The 11,210-nt window shown below is 34.3% G+C and overlaps 1 protein-coding gene and 1 long non-coding RNA gene across 2 annotated transcripts; one reads left to right on the plus strand and one right to left on the minus strand.

Annotated features, from left to right (window-relative positions):
* Positions 1-3,040: 3,040 nt before the first annotated feature.
* LOC105108612 (uncharacterized) lies at positions 3,041-3,819 on the minus strand. Its single transcript, XR_839090.1, has 2 exons — positions 3,558-3,819; positions 3,041-3,462 (listed from the first exon to the last, which is right to left on the minus strand). It is a non-coding gene; the product is annotated as an uncharacterized LOC105108612 (long non-coding RNA).
* Positions 3,820-6,977: 3,158 nt separating this feature from the next.
* LOC105108658 (uncharacterized) lies at positions 6,978-8,899 on the plus strand. The gene has a single exon (XM_011003057.1). It carries the CDS (start codon positions 7,179-7,181, stop codon positions 8,790-8,792), a length of 1,614 nt encoding a protein of 537 aa, XP_011001359.1. The 5' UTR covers positions 6,978-7,178; the 3' UTR covers positions 8,793-8,899.
* The last annotated feature ends 2,311 nt before the right edge of the window (positions 8,900-11,210 follow it).

The raw sequence follows: 11,210 nt of genomic DNA on the forward strand, positions 1-11,210 counted from the left end.
GCAGGGCACTCCTATGATCCCCGTATTTCAGGACATAGTGGGGCACTTGCTCTTCCATGATCTCCATGATTTTTAGTGGCTCACCCATATCCTTATTTCCAGGATATAATGGAGAACTTTCTCCCCCATGTTCTCCATGATTTCAGCAGCTTGGAAACACCCTAGTTATGCTCCCACTTTCTGCATGCTTGTTTGGCAGCCCCATTTGCCAACTCTTGCTTCATCTACTGCTGAATCACTCACATGTCATGGACAGTCCTTTGTCCAAGTTTTAGATCTTGCCAAGTCAAGCCCATTACTTGTGCAAGTTGTTGCGCGCTGTCGAGAGCGCACTTGGGTGTAGGCTGTCGAATCCTACGATGTCGAATCTGCATCTGCGTGCAGGTCCCTAATGTCTGCGCTGCCAAATTCGCATCTGCGTGCATGCTGTCCAATCTTACGCTGCCGAATTCGCCTCTGCGTGCAGGCCGCCAATGTCTGCGCTGCCGAATTTGCATCTGCGTGCAAGTTGCCCATCTGTGTGCAGGATGCCAATTCCTGCGTTGCTGAATTCCCATCTGCGCACAAGCTCCTAGTGTCTGCGCTGCTGAATTCCCATATGCGCGCAGGCTCCTAGTGTCTACACTGCCGAATTCCTTGACAGCCCCAATTCTCGTCAGCCTATGCTCTTGACAAGTTTTCCCGTTTTGGCTTGGACATTCCATCGTCAAGCCCATGCTCATCAACATCTACGCTACCGCATTTCTCGACAGCCCCAGTTCTCGCCAGCCTATGCCCTTGACAAGTTTCCTTGTCTGGCTTGGACATTCCATCGTCAAGCCTATATTCCTCAACAATTTGTGCTGCCGCATTTCTCGACAGCTCTAGTTCTCACCAGTCTATGCCCCAAATGAGTTTCCTTGTTTGGCTTGGACATTCCATTGCCAAGTTCATATTTGTCAACATCCTGCGCTACTGTATTTCTTAACAGCCCCGATTCTCATAAGCCTATGCCTCTGATGAGCTTTTCAGTCTGGCTTGGACATTTCATTGCCCAGCCTAACATTCTGCACTACTAATTTTTCATTTAACAAACTTATAGCTGTATAAATATGCACTACTTGATTTATCTCATTATTAGCATTGCTAGCAGTATCTTCAGGCCTGGTTTTGGATAGCATGCCTAGGTGCGCACCCCGTGCCACATTCAACATTATAACAATATGGATGTAAACGCCTTGAAATTTATTTCTTTGAAAGGAAAGTGAAACAAAAAAATGGCATTAAAATAATTTTTTTAAATTCAGGTATCTAGTGTAAAATTTAACCTCTCAATTATAATTATATATATATATATATATTCATTTATTTTCACCCTGTCTTTTTTCGTTTCTCGCACCCAGATAATTTTATATTTTTCTTCTCCAATCACTATTAATATCTTAACTATTTCTTTTTATTTTCAATTCCATTGATCATGGATTGAGAAACTCCAATATGTAGAATTTTGCATATGGCATGATACACCTTTTCTTCTTCTAAATAAAGTCGGGTCGGACCGAAGATCTCTTAAACCTTGAATTTCAAATAGTTTATTTACTTATTTATTCTAATTGCTTCTACGTTTTTTAAATGAATAATGGGAAGCTATATATATATATATATATATCTTTTAAAATTATACTTACAAGGAACAGCTATAATGTAAAATTATTTTCCTTTATCATGATTTAAAATATTATTATTATTATTTATAAAAATAAATTTAATTATCATATAATTAAATAAAAAATTTAAATAATCCCTCACAATGCAATATTATATATTCTAACCATACATATCTCTCAATTTTCTAACCTAATATTTGATTAACTTAACATTTTTTTTAATATTTATTACCCTATCTATTTATTCAATTACATACACAAAGTTTTCGATCCATAATTAATTTTTTTAGTACTGAAAAATTATGTTGAAAATGCATGCCATTTTTTTAATTAAAAAACTCAATCGATTAACAAATAAGTAAACATACTAAAACAATTGTAATAGCCGTGGCGATTGATAAAGTAACAAGTTTTTAATAAAAACAACGATGGAGCAGTTATAGCTTGTTTGATATTGTTACGCGTCTTGCAGCAGACAGCACGTGAAAAATCCAACCGTGGCCCACTAGTCAAGTATACGGCCGCTGCTGGTACAGTTTCCACTCTCCTGAGCTGCTGATAGCTGGCAACTACGAAACAGCAGACACATGGAGGGCACGTGGCAATTATGTCTACCGAGAGAGACACTTGGAAACAGACCTGGCTATAAACTAGAGCTTCGAGGAGTCTGACAGTCAATCCCTTCCCGACATTTCCTTCATTGCATGACGCGCCTTTCCACACCTCGCTGGTCGCTTGCCCTCGTCAGTGCACCTGGTCTCCATGTTTAGTTACATGGTTCGATATTTAGTTATTTCTGGCATTGATATTTTTTAAATTGATTTGATATATATTGATATTTAAAATATATGTTTTTTTTACAAATATTTTTAATATATTTTTAAATAAAAAACAACTTAAAATTTTAACCGAGAGGGCAAGGTTGCTCCGTCAAATGGTTGTGGAGCCATAGTTAATTTACTTAACTTCTCCCGAGAAGAAAAGCATCACCATTTTGGTTTCGAAGGTTGGAAATTTCATGTCGAGTTTTTAGAGGGGTTCTCAATAATAAAAAACCCGCAAGGATCATTGCACGTGATTATAATAAATCCAGTTTGTGAATTTCTAAAACATGCACGCAGTTTAGTTCCTAACAAACAAATTGAGCTACCATGATCTGACTAACAAATCCTATGGACATGGTCGATATTGAACAAGAATAATTGTGTTACTATCGTGTGGTGTCGAAGAGTAGAGAGGAAGGATTATTAAGGAAATGACAAATTAACCTTCGAGTAATACAATTGAAAGGTTAAAATATATCCTCGGACAGAAAGGGGGCAAAAACTAACTAGTAATCCATGAAATGCAGATGAGAATTAACGTCAGTTTAAGGTATAATCAGTCACTTCATGTAAGCAGCCTATTTGTAACCATTTCATAAAAGCATGCAAGCTGTTGTTTTACCAGGGAGAATGCAAATGGACGATACTTCTTCTGCAACACAACACATATGGAAGAAAGAAAACCACAGAACTATCGTAACTCACTTGATCAAAATGAGATACTTCATTCAATCGACTACTGTTATTAATGTAATCGTACTCAACCCGTCGGCAAACATAAATATCTAAACAATGTAGAAATATGCGAAAAATCCAACCACATTAAAAGCTGAGCAGAAACAAGTCATAAACCCTCACATTTCGAAAACAAAAGAGTTCGTGCCTGCCATTGGGGTATAAAGACAAACACCTGGCAGGCACACCCATAGTTCCCTTTTCTAGCCGCAACAAATCTCCTTCAGTTTATTAGCAACCGATTCATCAACCGAATACTGCAATCGTAATGCACCTCCGTAAATAAAAACTCTTTAAAACAATTCACAAGAAACATTAATAGACAAGCACTAAAGGCATATGAAAAAGGAACCTTGTTGAGAACCCATAGGGAGTGGTTATAAGCTCTAAGGAAGAGCTCGTCGAGGAATTGGGTGTCATTGGCCTCGACATCTCTGTAGTTGACGAAGTTTTCGCGTGCGTATTTGGCGTAATAAGGCCTCGAGTCCTTTGGTAACCGCCTCACTAGTCGCAGAACCTGCCCATATACTCCCAACGCTTTCTGCATTTCTCTTCGAACCGTTGACTGGAGCTCCCGCTCTTGAGATGCCGCTTCGCTGCTAAATGTCGCTAGAAGTCGAGGCCTATGTATGCCATTAATGGGCTTACCCAAATAGTTTTGGTCTTATATTGGGGAGATGGACTTTAGGTCCAAAAATAAGTCTTGGGCTCTTGTGTTTAGATGGCCCTAGAATGTTTTCATTAACAGTGTTTTTGGGTAAAACGACCTGTCGTTGGACTCGCAAAGAAATAGATGCAGGATTTGTGAGAACTAACCACGACCAGTAATTCGTATTCTCAATTAATTTTATATAATGTTCTTCAACATTGGAGCAAATGTTTCAGTAGATAATGCTCAGAAGCTCCGTTACTTTGGCTTCACTTCCTTCACATTTATCATAGACGTGAGTGCTAGCTATGGCTTGACGACGTGTAGATGCTGCTAGCAAGCTTCCTAATATCCGTCGTCCGCTAGCTTTCCTAAAACAAAAGGTAGAATGGTAATCCGCGAAGGTATATATTTTTTTAAAATATAATAAAATACGTTCATGTGCTGGAGAGGTACTGTAAGAGAAAATTGCGACATAGTTTATACACCTGATTAGATAAATAAGCCAATTTCATTAATTTCATTAATTATATGATAATAATAGTTAACAGACTGGATAGAAAGATAAAAAAAACTATGAGTACCTTGAAAAAGCTTGTCTAAAGAAAAGAAAAAAAACTGAGAAACTTAATTCTTAGCTATGCTAATATTAAACGAAAAAACTTAAAAACTAAATAAAAAAATAATGAATCAATTTAAATTAGCATATTAAATCTGCATGTTATGTCATAAAGTTGGGATAACTGAAAAAAATTGATAACCTAAAAAAACACTAGCAAAGCTGAGCAAGTCCACCGAAACCTTTGACATGGATTATGTAAACATGATAATGAAAAGTAAAATAAAAAATAATTAGAAATCTCAATTCTCAACTCAATCCAACGTTGAAGGACAAAACTAGAAAATTATCAAAAAAAAATTAAATAGACCAAAAAACTTGAGTTAACTCGAGTTAACTCGTCAAACATGTGATTTAAATTATTTGACTGAGATAACCATATAAAAAGAAAATCTAAGAAAATAATGAAGCCAGACTTCCAACAAACTCATTATTAAATAACAAAATTAAAAAAAATTCTAAAATAAGGACTTGAAAAAAAATCAATATCAACTCGGATTAACCTTCTAAATTTGAAAAAAAAATCAATATCAACTCGGGTTAACCTTTCAAACTCATGATTTAAATCATGAGAACAAGAAGATACTATTAAAAAAAAAATTATGAAACTTAATTTTTAATCAATTAAATATTAAAAAATAAAATTAATAAATTTTTTTTTAAAGAAGAATCTAAAACAAAAATAGCATTCAAGAGAATGAGAAGTAAATGATGCATAAAAACAAAACAATAGAACATATTTAATTTTTGACAAATTAATGCAAATCCTAAAAAAAGGAAAGAGAAAAGCATGAGAAGAAAAAAGAAAAGATCGTTGGAATTTCATTGCCACTCATTTGTTGATATACATAACACCATATAAAAAAACCTTACCACAAAGCTCCCAATAAAATTATAAACTATGTTGTTAAGCTATTAAATGAGAACAAGAAGATACTATTAAAAAAAATTATGAAACTTAATTTCTAATCAATTAAATATTAAAAAATAAAAATTAATAAAAAAATTTTTTTAAAGAAGAATCTAAAACCAAAATAGCATTCAAGAGAATGAGAAGTAAATGATGCATAAAAACAAAACAATAGAACATATTTAATTTTTGACAAATTAATGCAAATCCTAAAAAAAGGAAAGAGAAAAGCATGAGAAGAAAAAAGAAAAGATCGTTGGAATTTCATTGCCACTCATTTATTGATACACATAACACCATATAAAAAAACCTTATCACAAAGCTCCCAATAAAATTATAGACTATGTTGTTAAGCTATTAGAGAAAGCTATAAACATCATTAAAGAGTGGTGATTTCATCATGTCGCTCGTGTTACACACATTAGCAAAATTATCTTGTCTTTTTTTTTTAGTATCTATAAAACTTAATTTCTTGAAACTTAATTGTTTTAGATCATTAAAATTAAATTTTATATTTTAAAATTGAGTATCAAATACGTGTTAAAATCCTTTTTTGACATCATGGGATCCCATATTTACACAGTGAAGAAAAAACTCTTAAGTCTAATTAAAAAAACTAATCAAATTAAAAATAATAATAATTAAGGAACAAAAAGGAAGTTGGATCTCTTCCATATACTATGATGTCAACGAGATAAAAAGGCTCAAGGCTTCTAGTGTCCAAATGTGGTCTCTCCATCAATATAATTATTTTATTTTTATTCAATTTAATGTCATTTAATATTTTTAAATCTAGCATCAACCAGATTTGGTTTTATTTATCGACATTGTGAGTAGCATATACCAAGTTAAACAAAACAAATAACCATCTTCAATTCCAAATTAATTTATTGTAATATGATCGAATAAAAATAAATTGAGTGACACAAAAAACTAGAAAAAGGAAATATTGACCGTATCCGCAGTATAGAATATCACTAAGCTCTTTTATTTTTTTTTATATAATATATAATTATAATTATAATTTAGGTAGTTAACATTAGGGCAACATAGATGTCCAACTAGTGTAAACACACCAATGCTAGAACTGTGTCCAACTAGTGTAAACACACCAATGCTCTAGGCTTCTGCTTTCTGACGACGTACTAACCGAGCATTTGTTCTTAGCTAGCAAGGCACCAGGGCCGCCATTTTTTTTCCTTTTCATGAACGTATCTGTAGTTTAGTACTGATCTTCCGTTCTCTTCCGTTCCCAAACGGGCTGAACTTTGCTGGACTCACCTTCAACTGCTTAATTCAAATTCTGGCGGATAATTTTTCAGAAATTCTCAGTGGACCATTTATAGAAGACACGCGTTTCTTGATAAATCCAAGGCATTTTTTCTTTAGTTTCTGTGACTCAGAACTCACCATGCAAGCTATCCACGCCTGTGTATACGTGTAAGGCGACTCATCAAGAAAACGTTAAATTTCCACATCGTCGTCGACCTGCAGGGACCTCTGGCCATTCAAGCACTTATCAACATCCCCGGACGAGATAAATAGAAGAAAAGTACAAGAAAGAAAATATTATGCATTTAATGCAATCTCAAACCAAACACCTTACAAAACCGCGAGAACCACCAGCTCTCATGCGTGGTTTCTGTTAACTCCAAGTTGGCATGCCCACTATCACTCGTTTTCTCTTTAAAATCTTATGTAAACCTTCATTACTAATCAACTCATCTCCAGAGTTGCCTATCTTCCAAACAGTCATAGACAAACAAAAGCAGCCAAACCCAAGACATCAGCCAAGATGATGGACATTTGGTCATGGATATGTGAGATACCTAACTCGGACGAGTGGAACGAGTCAGACTCAGCACTCATATTTGAGCTAGCGAGTTCGAAATCGAGTCAGGACGGGCCAACTCGAGCTATTCAACTCAAAGCTGAGAGAACTGCCGGGTCAAACTCGGAAGCCTTGGTGACTTTCACTATATGTTTACAGGGGTTTCATCCTTTTGATGTTCCAAAGACTCTCTGGGTCTCTGACACCTGCCCTCTCAACTCTGAAAAACCCTTCCTCCCTCTTGTACTCCAACTCCTCCAAGAAATCATAGTCCGTTCACCCACGGCGCCCAATAGCACTTGCCCACGTTCCCAACTACAAAAGCTAAAACCTGACCCAGTATCTTGGATTATGGACTCTCACACACCCGAGTCCTTTTCAAGTTTCTTCAGTTTAGTTTTTATCACGCGCTTGTTTTGGTTGTGTGCATTTGACGCTCCCACCGAAGCTGGGTCTCTGTGCTTTGAGTCCGTATTGGGTCCTCACCTGGAAACATTATCGTGTAAACAAGCACCTGTGCTGCGAACCTTTTTACTCACAGTGGGGGTAGATGCTGAGCTATGTTTTATGCGCGCAATGGGTTACATGATGGCAAAATGGCTCCTCTTAAGAGAAGTAGGAGTTGGGTTACAAACATTAGCACCCCTGGCAAGTCAGCAAGTTGGGTTGTTATCTTATGCAACGGAGGCTTATGGGTTATGGGTCTTAAAGGGCTACGCTCCAATTTTAGCAATGAATCCTACTTGCCCTAGAAACAATAAATTTTGTATCCTTGGAGCTAAGGATACTGTGTTGAAATATGCCTTGGCACATCACCAGTTGGAGGCAGTTATCCAGTTGGAATATGCAGTCAGATTCTATGATGGGTATATTCAGGTCATTGCACGTGTCAACAATTTACGTTTCCACGTGGTGAGATTAGGGTTTAAGAAAAATGAAGGTGTGGATAATGATGACGACAGGCATTTTGTGTCACGGGCTCGAGTCTGGGTTGGGCCAGAAATTGGAGCGACTTATGTGGGTGGATTGTGTTTGGGCCGGTCCACATATAACGGGGAGAAGGAGGTGGAGATTCAAAGGATTTTGAAAGGTAGTCATGGTGAAGCAAAGGTCCCGCAGGTGAAGACGAGATCAGGTATGGCAACAAAGACAAGGATGAAAAGCTGGAGGTGTGACCAAGATGTTGAAGGGAATGCTGTTGTTTTTGATGCTGTCTTATATGACAACATGATGGGTCAAGAAGTTGCCGCACGGAAACCAATTGGTGATGGTAACGGTGTTGGTGTTGGTGTTGGTGGCAGGAATGGCAAAAGCTTTGGTACTAGATGCAATGGACCAAACAGACCATTTACAAAAACAGGAGGGGTGGTTTTTGCAGGAGACGAGTATGGGGAGGGAGTAGAGTGGAGACTGAGCAAGGAAACGGAAGGCAGTGTCTTGAAGTGGAGGATAGGAGGGCAGGTCTGGGTGAGTTATTGCCCTAGCGAGGTGAAGAGTTCACATTTTGAGACGAGGAGTGTAGAATGGTGCGATGAGGTTGATTTGCCCATAATTCCTGCTAAAGAGACCGAGCTTTAATTACTCCGAAAGCGACTTCGAGTATCTTGTAAATTTGTAGAAAGGGGTTTGCGTAAAGCAAATGCTGTAATATACAGTGTATTGTTGCATGCTGTACCTTTCCTCCATGGAATGTCTGCATGTCTAATTAACTCTACAGCAATATTGTAACCCGTGGGACAGAGGACGTCCTTCATAGATTAATAAGAATAATAAAATGTTATTTTTTTAAATTTATTTTTAATATCAATATATCAAAATAATTTAAAAATATAAAAAATTAAAACTTTTAAAAATATAATTTGCACTCCATTACCAGCACATACTCTTCCTTTTCTTCCTAGCATTTATCAAATTCATGCACTGAATCACCTTACGATATCATCAAAGGTTTAGAATATACTTGGAAGTATATATTTAAAAATATATTAAAATATTTTTTTTATTTTTTAAAAATTATTTTTGATTTCAGTACAAAAAATAAAAAAATTTAATTTTTTAAAAATGCTTTTAATATACAAAATTAGACAAAATCTTAAAATTATATCATCAACTTAATATAATTGATGTTAAATCCAATCTCACTATGATGATCCAAAACTTAATCAAGCTAGATTTGTAATTAGTTCACCGGTTAGGTTGTTGACACGTGTACAAATATAAAATTAATTTCAAAATTTGAAAATTAAATTTCATCTCAAAAAAATAATAATATATTTTTGCCAACATAATGCATGAAAACATTGAAACCAAATTGCATATAATAATTTATTGAAAAATAAGTATCAGAATTGTGAAGAAACCGAGCTGCTTATTATGATTCAATATTCATTTTACTACTGCTTGCAATGCATTTCTTCGAGCTAAATTGATGTCTAGCTCGCTTTTCAATAACTAGTTATAATACGAATATGCATCAATATCATTTTTTATTAGAATCTTGCAAATTCAGTTAATAATCTAAAATACTAAAAAAAATTAATTTAAAATAAAAAAATAAAAAATATATAATTTTTTAAAAATAATTTTAAAATACAAAATTAGACAAAATCTTAAAATTATATCATCAACTTAATATAATTGATGTTAAATCCAATCTCACATGATTCAAAACTTAATCAAGCTAGATTTGTAATTAGTTCACCGGTTAGGTTGTTGACACGTGTACAAATATAAAATTAATTTCAAAATTTGAAAATTAAATTTCATCTCAAAAAAATAATAATATATTTTTGCCAACATAATGCATGAAAACATTGAAACCAAATTGCATATAATAATTTATTGAAAAATAAGTATCAGAATTGTGAAGAAACCGAGCTGCTTATTATGATTCAATATTCATTTTACTACTGCTTGCAATGCATTTCTTCGAGCTAAATTGATGTCTAGCTCGCTTTTCAATAACTAGTTATAATACGAATATGCATCAATATCATTTTTTATTAGAATCTTGCAAATTCAATTAATAATTTTTTTTGAAAATCTTATTTTTTAATCAAATTATGATTTTTGAGAATTGTTTAATTATTGAAATGAAATCATATCAATGTAAATTTAAAAATATTTTTATGAATATTAAATTTTTTTGATTGAGAATTCAAAATAAGTTATTCGATGATAATATAAAGATGTCTTGTTGAGCTGATTCGGATTGCTAGAAAGAATGATTCGTTCTAAATTAATTGGGCAAGTAATTTTCTTTCTAAAAGGATGATTATTTTTAAAAAGAAAATGTTTCATTTCAAGGTAGGTTTTTGGCTTTGATAAAGGAAAGCAAATAATTACTTCATGTTGATGAGTGTGTTTGTTTATTAATTCAGCAAGGAATGTGAATGTATATTATTTATTTACTTTTTTTTAAGACATAGTTGGCTATAAACAAAAAAGAAATATTATAAAATATAAAATATAGACTAAGATTCATGTGTGTGTGTGTATATGAAAAATATAAGATACGGGACTTAAATATATATAATCACTCATTCAATGTGGAGAATTTTTTTAGCTGCCTTAATTTTATTATTTTAATGATTAATCTCATTTTAATTTTAATTATCCTAATTATATTTGGTGCTTTGTTGTTTATATTTTAATGATTGATATTATTTTAATCTCAATTATCTTAACTATTTTTTTGGCTTCATTTTAAGCAGTCTTTGAAATTCCGATATGGGTTTGCACGGTTTGTTTTGTTTTGAAAAGGCCGGTGAAATTGCAACTTGTGGTTGTTTCATTTTAGTCCTTTTAGTATTCGAGTTTGTGTCAATTAGGTCCCTCGTGGTAGGGAGCATAATATAGGTTTTCATGGGCCATGAAAGTCTCGTTTTCGAAGACTAGCCCATCTGATGCAAAGGTCTTGGGCTCTTTTTTACGTTGCCTAGTGGTGGCAATGGGGGAAGTGGCCCAACTCCCTTTGATATTTCCCAATTCTGTTCT

The sequence above is a fragment of the Populus euphratica genome, unplaced genomic scaffold, assembly GCF_000495115.2.
Source record: "Populus euphratica unplaced genomic scaffold, PopEup_1.0 scaffold3.1, whole genome shotgun sequence".
In the NCBI taxonomy this organism is placed as follows: Eukaryota; Viridiplantae; Streptophyta; class Magnoliopsida; order Malpighiales; family Salicaceae; genus Populus; species Populus euphratica.

Excerpts from the sequence above, each read along its gene's own strand:
- LOC105108658 (XM_011003057.1), top strand. The coding sequence starts at position 7,179 with ATGATGGACATTTGGTCATGGATATGTGAGATACCTAACTCGGACGAG.